Source organism: Rhincodon typus, chromosome 5 (assembly GCF_021869965.1).
Source record: "Rhincodon typus isolate 14 chromosome 5, sRhiTyp1.1, whole genome shotgun sequence".
Lineage (NCBI taxonomy): Eukaryota > Metazoa > Chordata > Chondrichthyes > Orectolobiformes > Rhincodontidae > Rhincodon > Rhincodon typus.
This window is the reverse complement of record NC_063336.1, coordinates 35,645,886-35,666,759: the sequence shown is the minus strand read 5'-3', so window position 1 is coordinate 35,666,759 and position 20,874 is coordinate 35,645,886. Positions and strand designations below refer to the sequence as shown.

The window sequence follows — 20,874 nt, the reverse complement described above, 5'->3', positions numbered from 1 at the left end:
CCCTTCTTCACTTTTCTGAAGAAGGGTCTCGGCCTGAAACGTCAGCCTTCCTGCACCTCTGATGCTGCTTGGCCTGCTGTGTTCATCCAGCTCTACACCTTGTTATCTCAGATTCTCCAGCAGCTGCAGTTCCTACTACCTCTGCAAATATGACGGACTCTGTTTTCATCTAGTAACCTGTTCAGGCTGTTATGATACACCTCTTGAGCAGGTGGGACTTGAGGTAGAGACACGTCGACAGTACCACAACTATACCTCCTAGCTATGATTAAACTTATAAATATTGCTAAATTAATCAGTTCACTGCCTTCAAAGACCCTTTTTTGAAAAGGCAATTTTAATATCAAAAGCAGTGACCTCTAATTGCTTCAAGGTTGATATCTGTTGAGTTGATTTCTTGAGTTGATTTTTATCCTAAACATTGAATCTTTCACAAATGAGGTTTGTTTAATCTAACATTCAGCTTTGAAATACTTGTGTTTTTTCTAAATAACTGTCTTTTGTTCTGTGCATTCATTTCAATTCCTAGCTGTCTTGTTTATCCTAATTAAACTGGCTTATTTGTACTGTTACAGTCTACCTACAGCAAGACTTGATTTTCACATTTGGGCAAAATTAATCAGATTGCCTCATTTGATAGATTCTGGGGGTTGTGGGTGTGCTGTAGAGCAGAGTGTTATTTTAATGTGACTGATATTTAAAGGGTTTAAAGAGCCTTCCGTGCACGTATTTAAATCTGTACGTGTATTGATGTTTTCAGTAGGGGCTGTTGGAGAGAAAGCGGCAGTCACAGACTATGCACTGAATGCTAGCACAACAGCAATGAATGCCCAGAGGCTGTTGCGAGCAATGAAGTTAAAGAGGCCGATTCTATTAGAGGGATCACCAGGAGTTGGCAAGACAAGCTTGGTAGCAGCTCTGGCAAAGGCCTCTGGAAATCAGCTAGTCCGAATCAATCTTTCAGAGCAAACAGTAAGTTTGTGTGATAACGCAATGAAGTCTTTGTTTCATCCCTCCCCTCGCTCAAATCTATTTTAAAAATGGACTGCGTTCTAAGGAAACTATACGAAGAGTATGATTTGAGCTTTTCACAAAGCAGGACTTTGATGTACCAACATTACAGTAAATTATAAACCGGCCTATCAAGCCTGCCCTGCCATTCTAGATCATGATTGATAATTTCAACAGTGTGAGTTTCCCACACTGTTTCCATATCCCTAGTCATTCGACTCTAGAAGCCTATTAATTTCTGTCTTGAACTTGCTCGAAAATTGAAACTTGTACAGTGCTCATGAGGTAGAGTTCCAAAGTCTATTGCCCTTTGAATGAAGAAATTCTTCCTCATATGAGACTGAAATGGTCTGCCCCATATCCTGAGAATATGTCTCTTGGTTCTAGAATCATCCGCCAGAGGGAACGTCCTATTTATATTCATCCTGTCACACTCTAAGAATGTTAAGTATTGATGAGATCACCTGCCATTCTTCAAAATTCTGGTGAAACTAGGTCTGTATTCTCTCCAAATTAAACAATTATGTCATCCCAGGGATTAGTCTCGAGAATATCTACTGCAAGTGTAAGGAGACCAAAACTGTACACAAAATGCCAGGTGAGTTCTCACCAGGTTCTAAACAATTGCAGCAAGCCATCATTTGCTCCTGCACTCAAATCCCTTTGTGATGAATGCCCACATGCCATTTGTCTTCCTAATTGCTTGCTGTACCTTCATGATAGCTTTGTGACTCATTAATGAAGCATCATCTTTTTGGCCACTTGCACTTCCCAAGCCCACTCTATTTAAGAAATATTCTCTGCTTTTTTTTTACAACAAATTGTATAATTCCATACTTAGTATCTGTATAATGCCTTACACAACCTTTTGTAATATCAAAACTGAACAGGTTAGTTTGAAAATATCTGCAGAACTTGTGGACATCCTAAAGTATTTCACAGTCATATGAACTGACCTTTAAGTATAGCCAAGATTGAAATATGGGAAAAACAGCAATCAGTTTGTAAATAAGAAATAAGTGAACAGATCTCTTGTAGTATATTGCATTTAATTTGGCTGGAAGTGATTGAGAGTGCAGATTGAGATTTTATTGATGTCTAGATGGCATTTAGTGTACCCAGTGTACCATTTAATTGCAATAAATCAGTAGTTGCCATTGCTAGCTTAGGGAGTTATTATTATAAAGTTGTGACTTGAGTGTTCTTGTGGCATGGTAGTAGTGTCTCTACCTCAGAGCTAGGAGATCTGGGTTTGAGTGCAACCTGTTTGAAGAGGTGTGGTGTAACATTGCTGGACAGGTTGATTTTTAAAAAATCTATAAAGTTGTGACTGTTCAGTGCTGCACAGTTAGATATATTAAGATCAATTTTCTCTTGTTTGCAGCCAGAGATTTCTACACCAAATAAAATTAAAGTCAATGACAAAGATTGTGTTTTGTTTTAATTCTTCATTTTGGTGTAACTATGATCTGCAATGATTATTGGCTCTCTCCTGTTCTTATAGGATGTGACTGACTTGTTTGGGACAGACCTGCCTGTTGAGGGAGGTAAAGGAGGTGAATTTGCCTGGCGTGATGGCCCTCTGCTTGCAGCCCTCAAGGCTGGACATTGGATTGTCTTAGATGAGGTGAGTGCTGTAGAAATGATTTGATTCAACTCATCACCATGTATTGTGACTTGACTAACTTCAAAACTTTAAACTTAGCACAGAAGTATGTTCATTATAGATAATTTCTCCTGTGGATGTGAGTTTTGGATTTTTTACACTTCGGAACAGGAATTGATAGCAGTGATGTCCATAATGCATTGAGGGCTTTGGTGTTGCCCTCTACTCCTGGGTGACAGCCGAAGTTAATTCACAGTCACTAGAGTTAATGACTTACCTACATCTTTGATATGTTGGGTTTTTGCACTCTTCTGCTTTTCCCTTCTTCTCCACCCCTTTGTAGCTATCATTTCACTAAACAGTTAGACAGATGTGTTCACAGATCTCCTGTGAGCTGGTCACACATCCACAACTGCGAATTGTATCCACTTAGTTTTATCGTTTGTGTTTTTTTTTTAACCCCACCTAGTTGTAAATGTGGAAGATTTCTTGCTAATGTGGGCTGACTGGTCAGGAATTAATAGAATGAAGAACTTTCGATGCAAATCTGCATCTTGCTGCTCTCCTGTACTCGTCAGTCTGAGGATTGCAATGGCAAGCAGCTCAATATTCTGTTAGGTGGAGGAAGCTTCCTTATCTTACTTACCACCCATTTTCACATTCCTGTCTAACGTGATTCCTTAATTCCATAGTCTAAGGGGCATGCGATTTTAGAATCAACAGAATATAACATCAGGAATAATAAGGCTGTATTGGTAATGGTTTTTCAGCTCTTAACATTTTGTATGGCAAGTCTTTTGAAATGTAACATGACCATTCAGTTTAGCTGCTCATATTCTAATTTTGTTATGCAAAATGTTCTGAGCATTTGTTTTGTACAGGCACCACTAAATATCTGAGGGTTCTTACAGCTATATATTCAGTGCTGTTGAGACGTGTCTCCCATCCATACTAATGCCCAGATTTTGAACTCCACAATGCCATTTCACTATTTTCAGCAACAGTAATCTAGAAACAAGCTCTGGATGGCATTAATAACATCAACAACAATTGTCGACCTTATTCTTTCAGTTAAACCTAGCTTCCCAGTCTGTGCTAGAGGGACTGAACTCCTGCTTTGACCATCGTGCTGAGATTTTTATCCCCGAGTTGGGTCGTTGCTTCATTGTGGAGCATAACAGGACCAAGATCTTTGGTTGTCAGAATCCGTATCACCAAGGAGGTGGAAGGAAGGGTCTCCCCAAGTCTTTCCTCAATCGATTCACACAGGTAAGGCAAGAAACGAGTGCAATTCAGGAGGTCTTCCACTGGAGCCTAAAAATTGACCTCATTAGTACTCAAGAATAAAAGATGTGTAGATTCTCAGCTGCTGAGCTTTTATTTTGATTGAAAAGGAACATTTATGTTGCATGTCGGGTGAGGCAATTTTGATACTTTCACCCTCTGAAAACCTTGAAGCAGATGATTCTTCAGTGATTTTATTCTTTCCCACATAGAACAGTACAGCACAGGAACAGGCCCTTTAGCCCACCTTGTCCACACTGATTGTGATGCCATTCTAAACTAACCCTGTCGGCCTGCACGTGGTCCATATCTTTCTGTTTCCTGCGTGTTCAAGTATCTGTCTAAATGCCTCTTAAAACTTTACTATCTGCTTCTACCACCTCCCCTTGCAACACATTCCAGGTGCCTAATACTCGCTTGCTTTTCTTAAAAAAAAAAAAAAAAAAAAAACCTGCCTCGCACATCTCCTTTAAACTTTCCCCCCTCTCACTTTAAACCTATGCCCCCTTGTATTTGACATTTCTACCTCTCATAATTTTACATCGAACAGGTCACCCCACAGCCTCTAATGCTATAGGGAAAACAATACAAGTTTGTCGAACCTGTCTTTATAGCTAATACTCTGCAATCCAGGTAACATACTGTAAATCTCTTTTTCAAATTCTGCAAAGCCCCCATATCCTTCCTATTGTATGGAGACCAGACTGCATACATTTCTTCAAATGTGACTTCACAAAATTCTTAGATAGCGGCAACATGACTTGCCAACTTTTATATCAGTGCCTGACCGATGAAGACAAGGACACCGTATGCCTTCAATATTTGTGTAGTGATTGGAATCCAGTGGATCTCATTTGCAGATCCTTCATTTGAGGTTGTTAACCTGCCTCAATCAGGGAGCCTTGGATGATGGATATAAACAGGAGATTCAGAATCTCTTCACTTCAAGGACTGACTGTGAGCTAGCTGGCCCACAGTCAGTATACTGTGCACATGTAAATAAAGGGTGATGCGGTGGTGGGATACCAGCCTCTGCAGTTATTTCATCCATAAACTTGCTAATCAGGCAACCTACATTTTCATGTGAATCATTAACATATATTACAAACAACAGAGGTCCCAGCACTGATCCTTGTGGAACCCCATTGTAATGGTTCTAAATGAGTTTAAATACTGCAGTGGAACTTGAGCTGCCAGATTAGCCTTTGCCAACATCTTACATGAAGTAATAAGTTTTCCTTCTTTTCAAAACACTTGCATAACAGTATTTTGTTGTTTGCCAATGTGTTTAAGATTTAAGCAATTCCAACACAAAAAGTAATGCCAAATATACCTGGAACAATTTCTGTGTGCATCTTGGCAGTAGTTTAGTGTGTAATGTTCTGTTTTGAGGCTAATATTGATTTTTATTTTGTAGGTTTATGTGGATCAGCTTTCAGTTAAAGACATGGAGTACATTGCTGACACCATGTTTCCTGCGATTGGTAAAAATATTGTAAGCAAAATGGTTCAGTTTAATTACAAGGTAAAGGATCTGCTGTTTTTTTGTTCAGAGTGTAAGATTGGATGAAAAGTTCTGAACACCTCCTAATTTAGTTCTTTCCGTTCTTGGAAGATTAACCAAGAAGTAATGGTGGAAAGAAAATGGGGACAGAAAGGAGGACCGTGGGAGTTTAACTTGCGGGATCTCTTTCGGTGGTGCCACCTGATGTTGGTGGACCAGATGCCTGGATGCTATGATCCAGGGCAACATGTTGCTTTGGTATATGTGGACCGAATGCGATCCAATGCAGACAGAAACCATGTAAGCATGTCAACTGAACTTTTCTCTGATTAATAATTTACAGTCTTTTTTTAAAATTTCCTGTTACTGCTTAGAGTAAATCTATGTTGTGGAAAATTCTGTGCATTTTGGTTGGTAACTACATTATATGACTTGTATATCTTTTCGGAGGTAAGTATTTTTGAGAATTTTTGAATGTTTGATCACTGCATAAAACTTCAGTCGATGTAATTCTTCAAGAACGTTCCTGATAACCAGGGAGTCCAGAACCAGGGATCTCGGTTTGAGAAAACAGTGAGGCCATTCAGGATTGAGATAAGGAGAAACTTCTTCAATCCGACAGTGATAAGCCTTTGGGATTCACGGCCGTAGCAGTTGAGGCCAAAGCATTGAATACTTTCAAGAATGAGTTAGATGTAGTTCTTAGTCATTAGGGCTAAAGAGATCAAAGGATACGGGAATAGAGCGAGAGCAGGATACTGAGTTGGATGATCAACCCCAATCATATTGAACAGTGAAGCATGCGTGAAGGGCCGAATGGCCTACTCCTCCTATTTTCTGCATTTCAAACCTTCTGAAGACACCAAGCTCTCTAAGGTAGTGCTTTGAGCATTCAGTCTTGAAAGCCAGGATGATCAATCTATTAGTTTTATGCCAGGGGTAACTGAGTTGCATCATCAGAGTTAAAGTTAAATTAATTCATTTCAAGTCCTTTCTTAGTTGGTAAATTGTTCTTTCCACTGGAGCATAATTTGAGTTGATGATTCATAAATCCACTTACGAACTGAAACGCGGAAACGTTAGCTCCATTTAAGACCCACCTTTTATTTATGCCATAATAATCACTTCAGAATAAAATTACAGTTGAAATTGCCTTTGTGTGTAAGCAGCTCATTGATTTGGCTATTTAAAATGTTTTTATTTCTTTCTCTGCAAGATGTTTTCTATATTTGAAGAAATATTTTCTTTAGAAGATGTTGGAATTCACTCTCATCCCTACACTGGGTCCAGAAAATTCCACATCACACCACAGCAGGTTCAGGTTTGTGACTTTGCTTTGTACACTTTTGGGTAAACTGGTGTTCAGAGTTTGCACAAAAAAAAACTCATTCAGCCTTTTCAATTAGTTACCTCGAGAGCAAGCAGTAGGAGCATAACAGTAACCATTGCTATTGTACTTTTTCTTGTTTCAGGTTGGTTATTCCATACTTTCTCGTAATGGGTTCATCATTCCCATGACAAACAAGCAGCTGTCCATTCTTCACCATTCACTTCAGCCACTGGAGTCCATTATGAAGTGTGCACAGATGGGCTGGATGGTTATTCTAGTGGGGCCAGTTGCCAGTGGGAAAACCAGCCTCATCCAGCTCTTGGCTCTTCTGACAGGCCAAAACTTAAGAGTCATGGCAATGAACAGTGCTGTGGACACAACAGAGCTACTTGGTGGATTTGAGCAGGTGAGGTATTCATTTTTTTTCTTTATTCATTAACGGGATGAGGGCATCGCTGGCTAGGCAACATTTTATTGCCCATCCCTAATTTCCCAGAGGGCGGTTGAGAGTCAACCACATTGCTGTGGGTCTGGAGTCACATGTAGGCCAGACCAGCTATGGATGGTAGCTTCCTTCCTTAAAGGACATTAGTGAACCAGGTGGGTTTTTCCAACAATCAACAATGGATTCATGGTTATTATTAGATTCTTAATTCCAGATATTTTATTGAATTCAAATTCCATCATCTGCCGTGGCGGATTCGAATCCGGGTCCCCGGAATGTTATCTGCGTCTCTGGATTAACAGTCTGGTTATAGTACCCACTAGGCATCGCCTCCCCTAGAGCAATTACATTTTCAAACAGCGTACCTCTTATCAAATTTATTTATCTGGCTGATGTGTTTTGTTCACTTATTTCAGTTACTTTTTATTTGTTGAAATTGATACGTCATCACTGTGAGGAGGATATGTCATCTGTTTGCTTGTAGTATTTGCAAAAATCGTTAGCAATGATCCATTTGTCACTTCGAACAAAAACGGGTGATTAATTTCAACAAGTCCATGTTTTGTGAATTTTCTTTGACTTCAGTCTCCTTTTGCTTTAACCAATTCATGATTTGAATTTTTACATAGTATCCCTTTAAATTTTAATTAAGCTTCTGTGCTTCACCACTCTGAATCCCATTTTCAAAGTATTGTTTTGGCTTTATTTTACGCAGTTGCAAACTTGCACTGCGAACACTGCTTGTTTTATTGTGATTTTAAACAGAAATGCTGCCAACTCATTTACACTGTACCACACAACTGAGTAAATTTGCAGCACAGAAGCTATTTGACCCTTGGAATGTGCATGTTCTTAGACAACATAAAACTAATCCTGCCATTCTTTTTAACAATGGCCATGTAATTCTTTCCTTCAAATTTCCCCAAGGTTCACTGGTCACTGAATCACTTCCTGTGAAGTATTCTGACCTCCAGCAAGCAAAATTGAACAAAGATCATCCATAATCTCTTTTTGACTCACCAATTGTGTGAAATTAATGATCCTCCACCCTACCTCCCAAACGGGAAGCAATACTCTCATTTCCCCTTTTTATTCTGTGCTGCCAGCACACATACACAGTCAGGCACACAGACACATCAGATCTTTGCTGTTGTGTGTTTGAGTCCCGATTAACTCCGGTCTTTTTCACAACTACAGTTTCCCATTTTTGGGATCATCCCATTTCAGGTCAATATCATTAGGGTAATTTGTATTTTGGTGAGAAAAAGAAACTGCTGCCTGCATTCAGTGTAACCAAGTTGTTGGTTTGTACAATTGTTTTATAACCTATTTCTCTCATACTTTGAAACAGTTTTGAGTCCAACAAATTGTGCAAAGAGATATGAGTCTTTGTTTTTATCTAATGTTGCACACTACTTTTTTTTTTATATATCTGTCATGTCATCATTGGACATTTTGTAACACGGCAGTTTATTCAAAATTGCTAGTGACCTTGTATAACAAACTTGACCTTCAGTGAATCCTTTTGGATGCCTTTCTAGTCCATTACTTTTGTTGCTTTTTGTTAATATGGCTATAGTTGAAGAAGAAAGAGACCAGCTGTCAAACTTTTTTTTTGGCTTGTACTCATCAAGTTCAAGCGCGTCTTTTTTTTCCAGTGATACTCAAGTTCTATAATACCAAGTGACAATCTATTAATATGCATAATTAATGTCTGTTTTGAATTTAAAAAAGTGTAATGGTGAATGCCCTCTTTCTTTCAACTCGACCTGAAATATTGAAGATAGAGAGGGTGGAGAAAACCATATCAACTGGTGTCATGTGCATTTTGCAGGTTGATATTACACGTCCATGGCAGCGTTTAGTTGGAAAGGTGAAAGATGTTGTCAGTGCTATCACCAGAGATGTTCTGCTCTCCATGGACTCTGGCCCTGATGATGGTGTTCTTCTCAAATTCTGGAATTCATTCCTTCTCAGTCATTCGTGTTGCCTGAATGAAGACTGTGATTCTGCCATTTCTTCTGATGCAGTGAACAAACTGGAGAATTTACTTATTCTCCTCCAGCGTTTTAACAACAAAGTGAACACTCTGTCACCTGCAGGTATGCGTTTCATGAGATATTTCTAAAATGCGAGGATGTGATTTGTTTTGCAAAATAACGTATTTGACTTTCTTAGTACCTAAAATTGGGGGGACACTGGCTCAGTGGTTAGTGCTGCTGCCTCACAGCACCAGGGACCTGGGTTCAATTCCTCCCTCCAGCGACTGTCTGTGTGGAGTTTGCACATTCTCCCTGTGTCTGTGTAAATTTCCCCCGTGTACTCTGGTTTCCTCCCGCAGTCAAAGATCTGCAGATTAGGTGGATTGGCCATGCTAAATTGCCCATAATATCCAAGTATTTGCAAGCTAGGAGGATTAGCTTTGGGAAATGCAGGGTTACAGGGATAGGATGCAGCGGGGGTGGTGGGAGGGGGAGGGAAGGGGAGAGAGGGGTCGGTGTGAACTTGATGGGCTGAATGGCCTGTTTCCACACTATAGGGATTCTATGGTTATGAAATATCTTTAGAGATGTTGGCCCAAATTAAGTAATTCAAATTACAGAATATTATTTATACAGCTCATGTTTTGGTTGAATAGATTTAAACGCATTCTTTGTTATGAAGATATTCCCAATTCTGATTTCAAAGTTGTTGATTGCTTTTGGCGATTCTGGCTTCCACTGATTTTGCCTTCCAATACCTTGCACGTGGTCGTCATTAATCTGGAGTGACACATTATGGATGTTAGAGGGTATCTTATTGATCACTTCAAGCTTTTTTTTTAATTGATTCATCTGTTGGATGTTGGCATCACTGGCTGGCCAGCTTTTATTGCCCGTACCTAATTGCCCTTGAGAAGGTGGTGGTGAGCTTCCTTCTTGAACCACTGCAGTCCATATGCTGTGGGTTGACCCATAATGGCCTTAGGGAGGGAATTCTAGGATTTCGAATCAGCGACCGTGAAGGAACAGCGATATATTTCCAAGTCAGGATGGTGAGTGTCTTTGAGGGGAACTTGAAGGTGGTGGTGTTCCCATGTATCTGCTGCCCTTGTCCTTCTAGATCAAAGTGTGGGCTTCGAAGGCGCTGTCAGAGGATCTTTGGTGAATTTCTGCAGTGCATATTGTAGATAGTAGCAGCAGTGTGTACCGAGCTTCACTGCTGGAGAGAGTGGATGTTTGTGGATGTGTTGCCAATCATGCAGGCTGCTTTGTCCTGGTTGGGGTCTAGCTTCGAGTGTTGTTGGGGCTGCACCCATCCAGACAAGTGAGGAGTATTCCATCACACTCCTGATGTACCTTGCAGATGGTGGACAGGCTTGGGGGGCTCAGGAGGTGAGTTACTTGCTGCAGCATTCCTAGCCTCTGACCTGTTCTTGTAGCCATGTGGTGAGTCCAGTTGAGTTTCTGGTCAATGATAACTCCAGCATGTTAATAGTGGGGGATTCAGTGATGGTATCACCTTTGAATGTCATGGGCTGCTGGTCAGATTATCTCTTACTGGTGATGATCATAGCCTGATATTTGTGAGGCGTGAACATTGTTTGCCACTTGTCAGCCCAAGCCTGGATATTGTCCAGATCTTGTTGCATTTGAACGTGGACTCCTTCAGTATCTGAGGTGTTGCGAATGGGACTGAACATTGTGCAATCATCAGTAAACATCCCCACTTCTGAAGGACGGAAGGTCGTTGATGAAGCAGCTGTAGATGATTGGGCCTATGACACTGTCCTGAGGAACTCCTGCAGAGATGTCCTGGAGCTGAGATGACTGACTTTCAACAACCACGACCATTTTCCTATGTGTCAGGTATGACTCCAACCAGTGGAGAGTTTGCTCCCTGATACTCATTGATTCCAGTTTTGTGAGTGCTCCTTGATGCCACACTCAGTTGAAAGCAGCCTTGATCTCATGTGCTCACTTGATGTCACTCTCATCTCCCCTCTGGAATTCAGCACTTTTGTCCATTTTTTTGAACCAAGGCTGTAATGTGGTCAGGAGCTGAGTGCCCCTGGCAGAACCTAAACTGGGCAATGGCACTGTGGTCATATGTGATCATATGTGGAAGAGGTCATCGTGAATCTCACCTTTTAATTTGTGTTGGGTGTGGTAGGAGGGCTTTTAATAAAGGTCAGCATTTAATAAATGTATTGTGATATGTTAATTTGCTTCCTTTTTTATCTAAGTCTTGTTTTGTTTTGATTATGTTTGCTAGAAATGTTCTGTTTCTTTCTTGTGTGCTTCAGAATTTTCGGAATTGATCTCAGAATTCCAACATTTTAAGCACCGACGCAGTGAATCCTTGGACGGCCAAAATCGTGGCACTTTTGAGTGGGTGGATGGGATGCTTGTTCAGGCTTTGAATTCTGGTGACTGGCTGCTACTGGACAATGTTAACTTCTGCAGGTAAGATGATTATCTGGAAATTACATTACACTGCTCTAATTTTGTAGATTCTGAACCTTTTGTTTATCAATGTTGTGTCCTTGAATTAACTCCTCAGTGCTTGTGTAAAATTTAGGGAAAATGGACCTCATTTCTTTTCATATTCACATTTGTTATCACAGTATCAATAGTCCAGGAGTCGACAGCTGCTGTAAATGTAGCAGCAAGAGGATTGGTTTTACTGGTGCATAGAAGAGACTGTTGGGATAAAATGTGTATTTAACTATTTGCTAATCATGTAATACTTTTTACACATTTTTTTAATTTAGTCCTTCTGTGCTTGATCGTCTAAATGCTCTTTTGGAACCTGGAGGAGTGCTTACTGTTAGTGAAAGAGGAGTGATTGATGGCACCACCCCAACTATTGTTCCACACCCAAACTTCAGGTATGCTGTGAAAGAGTTTTGGGTTTTGGTAACATCGAACTGTACAGCCCCTTAGCCCACAATGTTGTGCTGAACATGATGCCAAATTAAACTAATCCTTACTGTCTGTCCTTGGTCCATATCCCTCCATTTCTTGCATATTCCTATGCTTATCTAAAAATCCCTTAAGTGCCCCGTCATACCTACCTCCACCACCACCCCTCGCAGCACGTTCTAGACTCCTGCCACACTTGCACCTTAAATGCATGCCTCCAAGTATTAGACATTTCAACTTTGGGGTTAATGGTCAGAATTTTTTTCCCAATCTATGCATCTCATAATTTTATAGACTTCTGTCAAGTCTCCCCTCAGCCACCACCACTCCAGAGTTCACTACTGGAAAAAGGCGCAGATTTGTGATTATTCCCAGATGTTTTAGCCTACGTTTACTGGTGTATCTTACTGACGGTCTGTATTATTAGTGGACCTAACCTATCTACGCTTCTTACAAAACATTTATTTGTGCAATCACAGGGGCAGTTTGTATTTTTGTAGGAGGCACGACTGATCTCACAAGTGATGTATATTACTTGCCTAAAGTTAAATGCAATTTAATGTACAATTAATTTTAACATACAGACAAGTTGAGACAATCAGTTCAAAATCCAGTAGAAGACCCTATGTTTCAATTGCCCAAACATCCTTTTAGGCATTAACGTGGTTGGTTTTAGTACATTACTGTGTAAACTTCTGTTTTAAACTGTGGTTTCTTGTATGGAGCTGGTAAGGACTGCAGATGTTGGATTCTAGAGTCAATAAATGTGGAACTGGAAGAGCACAGCAGGGCAGACAGCATCCGAGGAGCAGGAATGTTAACATTTCAGGCTAAACCCCTGCGTCATGATGAAAAGTTTCGGCCCAAAACGTTGAATTTCCTGCTCCTTGGATACTGTCTGACCTGCTGTGCTTTTCCACCTCCACGTTTCTTGTATGGAGTTCTGTACATCTAATAATTTAATGTATTCAATATTTTTTAAGTTGAAAGAATTGGGCCAAATCAAAATTCTACCGATGTGCCTTTCATTCCTGTCCATCCTTGTCCAATCCTCCAGTTAAAAATATTTTTCTTCCTTCTTTCTTTCTCATTGCCTGTCCATCTTAAGTCTCTAATTCATGCAATTATCTCCTGCCTCAAACATAGAAGAGCAATTTGTCTTAAGATTTGCTACTACATTCTCCTGTTGAACTCAGCTCACAAATTTCTTTTAAGATCACTTTGGTTTAGTTCAGTTATGGACCGTAAGAACGTCCAAATGATAACAATTGACGAATGCTATTTTCAATTTTCATGTTTAGCTGTTTTTTTTTTAATTTAAAAATAGGCTCTTTATGACCATGGATCCGGCACATGGGGAAATCTCTCGGGCCATGAGAAATCGTGGGATTGAGATTTATGTTGCAGGTGAACACAGTGCTGACCCTTTAGATAAACAGGACGTTAAAACACTGTTACATGGTCTTGGTTTTGTGGGAGACCAAATGTGCACTGAGTTGATGACATTGTATTCAGAAGTAAAGGAAATTACAGCAGGTAAATTGAATATGTTAAAACAATCATTGACATTTTCTTGATAAACTGTGGTTCCAGCTACATTATCTGACAAGAACTGGTGTGTTTTCATGTTGAATTGAAACTTTACAGATTGCCCAGTTGCTCAACTTTTATTACATTTGGGTTTTATTAGAGCTGTAAATGTAAAATGTTTGGTTATGGTCACTCCAGTTTGAGGATTTGTGAAAGATTATTGACTGCATGCTTCTGATTTGCCACTTAAGCTGTTTCTCCTTTTCTTTACTAAAGGCACTTCTTACTCCATCTCTTCACTTCTCCACTGTGCCGTCCTCATCGTTCACCAGCTGAAGCGTGGTCTCAGCTTGGCAGAGGCATTCCATCAAGCTTGCACGCAAGTCTTCGTCCTTTCACAGTCTTCTCAAACTCAACAAGAGGTGAGGGTTAAGGACTTTTTTTCTGAAAGGAGTTCACAAGTTCTTACTTTGTGCTGAAAGAAGTTATGTGCATGTATATTTTATGTTGACAGACAGTGAGCTATCATGCATGCTGTTGGATTGAATCATGCACAACCTGGCAGATACTTGTTAAGTCATTTTAAAATTATTGTAAACAGATCTTCTTCTGTGAAACTACCTTTTTAGTTTTTCTGCCTTGGCTGTAAGTAAAAGCACTTTATATGACATTCAGGATATTTAATAAGATTATATTTTATATCAACTTTTGTGTTACAGCAAGTACGAGAGCTAGTGGAAAAGCACAAACTTAAATTGATGTCATGTGAGTCCTGGGGTGATTCTTTGGTCTCTTTGGGATTGTGGCCGGATTCTATTCCATCGGCAGTGTTTACCGCAGAGGAATCCATGTTGTCCATGGTTCATCGAGACGGACAGGTCCTGGCCTACTGTTTAAACCAACTGAGCCTAAGCAATAACAGGTGGGCTGAAGGCATTTGGGGAAAGACCAAGTTATTTTGACGTAGTTAGTTTGCTATAATTGAATTGATGCCAATACATATTGTAATCTTACTTGGCATCGTTATTTAAATCCCTTTCATGTATACCTTATATACCTTACTATTTGCTGTCACTTGCCAAAAATGAAGGTTACTTCATATCTACTCAGCTCATTAGAAGTTTTTATTTATTCTTGTACATGCAAGGCTGACATTTGTTGTGCATTCCCAGTTGCCCTTGCACTGATTAACTCTCTAGGCTATTTCTCACAGGGCAGCTAAGAGTCACCCGTGGTGCTGCAGTCACATGTTGGCCAGACAAGGCAAAGATCGGAGATTTCCTTAAAGGACAGCAGTAAACCAGATAGGTTTTTGTGACAATTGACAGTGGTTGCATGCTTGCCAATTGACTAGTCATCCATTCCAGACTCTTACAATTGAATTCCAATTTCACCATTTGCCATGATGGGATTCACATCAGTGTCCCCAAAACATTATGACCTATTCAGCGTTTACTTTATTCTAGGGGTCAGTTTAGCTCATTTGGCTGGGTGGCTGGTTTGCGATGCAATGTCACACCAACAGCGTGGTTTCATTTCACACACCAGCTGAGGTTACTTTTTTACTTCTTCCCTGGCTCACTATCAGCAGGCATGTCTGTCTCCCTGCCCGTCTGTCTGTAATACCACCACTCCTCAATTGCAGACAGTTCTGAGAAAGGATCACTGGACTTTTCTCTCGACTGATTGCTGCCAGTCCTGCTGAGTTTCTCCAACACTTTGTCTTCGATCCCCAGAGAATTAGCCTGGGATTCTGTGTATTACTAATCCAGTGACATGACTACAATGTCATCACCTCCCCTTTACATCACCTTAAACAGTAAAGTAACCTGATTCAGGTGGAAGGCAATTGCAGAACTGACCCCAATCCTATTGAATGGCAAAGCAGACTCGAGGGGCCTACTCCTGTTCCTACTACTTATGGGCCTCTCATACCTAGATAAAACCCATTGGAGTTCCACCAAGGAGTTCTGCATGAAAGTCTTTTGGCAATCTGCAAGTCACGTTGTACTTAATGAAAAACATCTGGATAACGGGGCGGCACGGTGGCTCAGTGGGTAGCACTGCTGCCTCACGGTGCCAAGGGCCCAGGTTCAGTTCCACCTTCGGGTGACTGTCTGTGTGGAGTTTGCACATTCTCCCCGTGTCTGCATGGGTTTCCTCCGGGTGCTCCGGTTTCCTCCCACAGTCCATAGATGTGCAGATTAGGTGGATTTGCTATGTTAAATTGCTTGTAGTGTTCAGGGATGTACAGAATAGGTGGGTTCTAGGGAGATGGGTCTGGGTGGGATGCTGTGAGGGGAGGTGTGGATTTGTTGGGCCAAAGGGCCTGTTTCCACACTGTAAGGATTCTATGAATTCTGTGAAAAATAATACAGAAAGGTCATTGCATTTTAGCTCATTGAGAGAAACTTGAGTAGAGAAAAATTATTTGTACAAAAATGAGAAAAATATCCACTTGGAATTATTGAGGCAAATTGCAAAGATGAATCCCAGCAGAAGTACGATAACAGGATGGAAGAAAAAAGAAGTGTGTGTTGCTAGCATTAGATCAAGTAGGATGGGAACAGATTCTAATCCAGCAGAAATGGTGGCAGATACCAGTTGGGCTGTGTGTTCAATTTTAGGTAGTTATCCTATAACGCAATAGTTGCGTTCTTGCATAACACTGTGCTATAGAAAATCGCGCTACACAAAATCAGTGTACCTGTACAGCAGAAAGTTTGTGTTATCAAAATAGCATCTGCTGTTCATCAATCGCATTACTGCCAATTTGTGTTAACGAGATAAGCGTTCTAGCAGAAATACCTGTATCCTACTGTAGGCTTCAATTTTGTCAGCCTTAATTAGGTAAGGTGAATAGCAGCTGTTTGTTTTCCCTAGGGTGGGGGATTTCAAGATTAAGGGGCATATTTTTAAGGTGAGAGGAGAAAGATTAAAACAAAAAGACATGAGGGGCAATTTTTTTTTTACATAGTGGTTCACATGTGGAGTGAACTTCCAGAGGAAGTGGCAGATGCGGTTACAGTTACAACATTTGAAAGATATTTAGATAAGTACATGAATAAGAAATGCTTGGAGGGATGTGGACCAAGCGTATGGTAAGTGGAACTAGTTTAGTTTGGGATTATGTTCGACATGTATCATTTGGACCGAAGGGTCTCTTTCTGTGCTGTATTACTGTATGACATCCATGAATGTAATCCCATTAAAACAGCCTCCCCATCACAACAACAAATATAATGAAAGGTTCTTTCCCAACAAAAACATTCAGAGGATAACACTATTTTTTTGGTGTCATTGGAGAAATTGCATATAAAAGGAGAGGTATGTAGTCGAGCCAACTCTTGCTTTGAGATAAAACTTTGCTGCAGAATAGCAGTTTAACCTAGATTGACAGATTCACACTTCATATGGAAATATGACTGAGGATCACTAATACAATCTTTTGCATTTAATTAAATCTTGGCTGTTTTGTTGGTTGGTTTGAGTCCAGGTAATAATAATTTTGCTTCTATCATGTTGCTTTGCCAGAGACTGGAGATTTGTCCCAATGTAGGTCTAAATTTACATAGTGACAAGAGCATTCAATGCATTATGGCCAGTTGGAGTTTCAGTAGATACTTGGAGATATTATTTGGGCAGATTTTGTCTACCAGGTCTGTACTGGAACAATTTGCACCTAATAGCACTTCTCCAGCTCTTCCTATCTATCCAGCATGCTTGTAATTTCGAAAACCTCTATCAGATCTCCTCTTAACCACCATCTTCTCTCCATGGAGAACAGTCCCAACTGCAATCAATCAATAGCTGAAGTATCTCATTTCTGGAACTATTCTTGTAAATTGCGCCTGTGCTCTCTCCAGTGCATTCACTGCCTTCCTATAATGTGATGCCCACAGCTGTATACAGCACTGCAGCTGAGTTTAAACAAGTGTCTTGTACAAGTACAACATCACCTCCTTGTTCTTGTACTCTCTGCCTCTAGTAATAAAGCTGAGGACACTGCACACTTTATTTACTGTTTTCTCCACCTTCAATGACCTAGCTACATACACGTCCAGGTTTCTCTGCTCCTAACTATATACCCCTTAGAATTGCACCCCTTTTTTTTCTTGTCTTTCAGAGCTTTTCTTACTAACGTGCATCACCTCATATTTCTCTGCAATGAACATTAAATGCCACCTATCACCCACATCACCAACTTGTCTATGTCCTTTTGGAATTTGATGCTTTCCTCCCAACAGTTTACCAAGTTTTCCAAGTTTCATGTCATCTGCAAACTTTGAAGTTGTCTCTTGTCTCCTCCGAGGTCCAGTCATTAATATATTATCAGGAAAAGCAAGGGCCCCAAAACTGACCTCTGAGGAGCTGCACTACAAAATACTCATAACGATTATGCTGTCACCTATCATTCAGCCAATTTTGTATCAATTTTGCTGCTGACTCTTTTATTCCATGATCTTTATCTTTCCTCACAAGTCTGTTGTGTGGCTCTGAATCAAACATCTTTTGAAAATCCACATGCGCCACATCAACATTACCCTCATCAAGCCATTCTGTTATCTCTTCAAAAAAAAACTCCAAGTTAGTCAAGAACAATTTTCGCCCTTCAGCAATCTGTGCTGACTTTCCCTAATCAACCAACATTTACCATGTAACTGCTAATTCTATCCTGAAAAATTTTTGTCAGAAGCTTCCTCAACACTGAAGTTGAACTGACTGGACCGTAATTGCTGTGCTTTTCTTTACAGTTCTTCTTGAACAAGGCCGTAATGTTTTCAGTTCTCTGGTCTTCAGTCTTTTTCAGAGATGCCAGAAAATTTATGAACTATGCCTCTTCAATTCCCACTTTGACTTTCTTCTAAATCCTTGGATGTGTTTTTTCCGGTTCCAGTGTCTTTTCAACTTTACCAACAGTCTATCTAACACTTCTTCCTTGAAATTCTGAACCCTTCTGGTGATAGAGTTTCCTCCTCTGTCACTACGGCTTGGGCAGCATCCTCCTCTTTTTGCAAAGACTGATGTTCCCCGCCTCTATGTGTGAATTCTTTTTAGGTCTCCAATTGGCTCTTCTGATTTTACCACTAAATTTATGCCTAAAGAAGACTTTTTCAGACAACCCAAATTTTCTGACAGGTGAACCTATATCAGTTCAGAAAAGTTCTACCTACAGAAAGCGAATGAAAACCTAAGAGAGCAGCCACCACAAGGATGAGCCAGTGATAGAAAAGTGTAGGAATGAGAGACTGAGAATAAATTGAGCATAGCAGGCAGACTGGGGACGAAAGAAAAGGAAGAGCAGCTTGCAAGAATCAATATCCTCAAAGGTTTGTGTTTATTCCATAGCACCAGTTATTTTCAGAAGTAAACAAATGTTTGTCGCAATGAATCCTATGGTGTCTGTAAAGGATGTTCTCTCTCTTCACTTATTCAGATCTCGACCTCTAACTCTGACTGATCTTGAGTTAGTTTTGCAATCCTCTAATATGGACAGTCTTGTATTCCATGACAATAAGACAGCAGTTCAAGCGACTGATGAGCTCTCAATGATTCCTGCTGCTATCAGGCTGGTCATGGAGAAAGCATCTAATCAAGATTGGCTATTAAGGGCCCGATGGTTGTGCCACGCAGCAAAAGTCTACAAGCATTTACCAGGTGGAGTTTTGTTACTAGTGTTCAAATATTTAAGGTAGACAAACCGGACACTGGATGAACACAGTAAGCAAGTCCTGAAGTAATACCTGAAACATTGACTTCTCCTTTCCTCCAGATGCTGCCTGGCTTGCTGTGTTCTTCCAGCCTCCTGTTTGTCTCCCTTGGATTTCAGCATCTGCAGTTTTTTTTTTTGTCTATATTCAAATATTTAAATCTGATTGTACAATTCAGTCATGCCTGTTAGTGAAATCATTCACGTAGTGACTTTTTACATTACTGGGGTCATTAAGTGATGCACAAACTTAAAAATCCCTCTAATAGCACCATACTACAATGATTTTTAAAAAAGACAACAGGTTGCTCACCCTTAAGTTCCCTTGAGAAAAAGTGGTGAACAGCAAATGTTGGCTTTATTACTGATGCTTGCATCCAATGAAAGAATAAAAACAAGTGCCATTTGACAGGGTAATACCTGCTTGTGCGCAAGATTGTGCCCCGTTATGGTAAAAGTGTAGCTTTTGATGTGTATCTCACTTTTATATCGATTAATTAGATTGCTTCATAATTATCATTGCACATTCTTGTGTTTACTTTATATAAAATATGTGTAAGAGTATGACTTGGAAACCTAATTTTATGTTTAAATTCTTGGAAAGCATGAATAATATTAGTTATAAATACACAGCAATAAAAGATGCCTGATTTTTATATGGATTCTATAGATATTTAAAAATAAAGGGTCTGTATAGATGTAGAGTTGGTTCCATTTATGTGATTATAAGTTGCAGTTGATGATGGCTTGTTTTTTTTTTTAACCTATAGAGTTGGTATGTGCTCAACTGGAGGCAGGGGCAAAAGCTCTTAATGCAGTTTACTCCAGTGTACTTCCCACGGGAATGAAAGAAGTTGTACAGCAACTACAGCTCGATGCCAATGGTAACATAGTTTAGATCATAGCTTTGCTAGTTTTATTTATTTTCTTGGATGAGCTGTTTACATAATTGGGGAATTGGGGAAAAGTTGGATTTTACTAACTGCCTGGCATGAAATTAGCTCTTTGCACCAAAGATAAAACGCAAGTTAAATCTTTTTGCCCTGACAAGTGGCATGTTTATGGATAGGGATTTAAGCTCTTGCATTCGAGATAAGACATTCCGCACTCTCCGCACAAAGGGAAAGCGTTCTTTTCCAATTTAAAACTCCTTCATAATTTTAAGAATTTGAATGGAATCGTGTCTTGGCCTTCTCTGGTCCCCAACGAGAGAGCGAGAGTTCCAGTATTTCAAAGAAACTCTATTTTCCAGCCCCTGTCAAATATGTGCTTTCCAGGATTTCAGTATTTTAATTCATAATGGAGCATCCAAAACAGGGTTAGGACCAGGGTTAAGAAAACGATATTTTTGTGGAAAATAATGTTCCTTGCTGCTTTTACTGGTCTGCTGTTTCCTGTAAATAAGACACCATTTCTTGTAATTAGACAATATACAATGGGAGTAAGCAGAAGAGAACAATTGTGGGTTTAGAACCCTACGCTATAATGTAGGAGACAACAAGGTGCAAGGCTGGATGAACACAGCAGGCCAAGCAGCATCATAGGAGCAG

At 40.0% G+C, this 20,874-nt stretch overlaps 1 protein-coding gene across 1 annotated transcript in view; it reads left to right on the top strand.

Annotated features, from left to right (window-relative positions):
* Window positions 1-20,874, top strand: part of mdn1 (midasin AAA ATPase 1) — a 184,099-nt gene that overhangs the window by 81,527 nt on the left and 81,698 nt on the right. Inside the window, exons 36-50 of the mRNA XM_048597433.1 lie at window positions 761-972; window positions 2,516-2,638; window positions 3,689-3,886; window positions 5,319-5,426; window positions 5,517-5,705; window positions 6,622-6,726; window positions 6,878-7,141; window positions 9,015-9,282; window positions 11,466-11,625; window positions 11,934-12,050; window positions 13,412-13,620; window positions 13,891-14,036; window positions 14,334-14,536; window positions 19,052-19,272; window positions 20,095-20,208. Of these exons, the coding sequence (XP_048453390.1) occupies window positions 761-972; window positions 2,516-2,638; window positions 3,689-3,886; window positions 5,319-5,426; window positions 5,517-5,705; window positions 6,622-6,726; window positions 6,878-7,141; window positions 9,015-9,282; window positions 11,466-11,625; window positions 11,934-12,050; window positions 13,412-13,620; window positions 13,891-14,036; window positions 14,334-14,536; window positions 19,052-19,272; window positions 20,095-20,208 (2,637 nt within the window). The remainder of the gene's footprint in view (window positions 1-760; window positions 973-2,515; window positions 2,639-3,688; window positions 3,887-5,318; window positions 5,427-5,516; window positions 5,706-6,621; window positions 6,727-6,877; window positions 7,142-9,014; window positions 9,283-11,465; window positions 11,626-11,933; window positions 12,051-13,411; window positions 13,621-13,890; window positions 14,037-14,333; window positions 14,537-19,051; window positions 19,273-20,094; window positions 20,209-20,874) is intronic.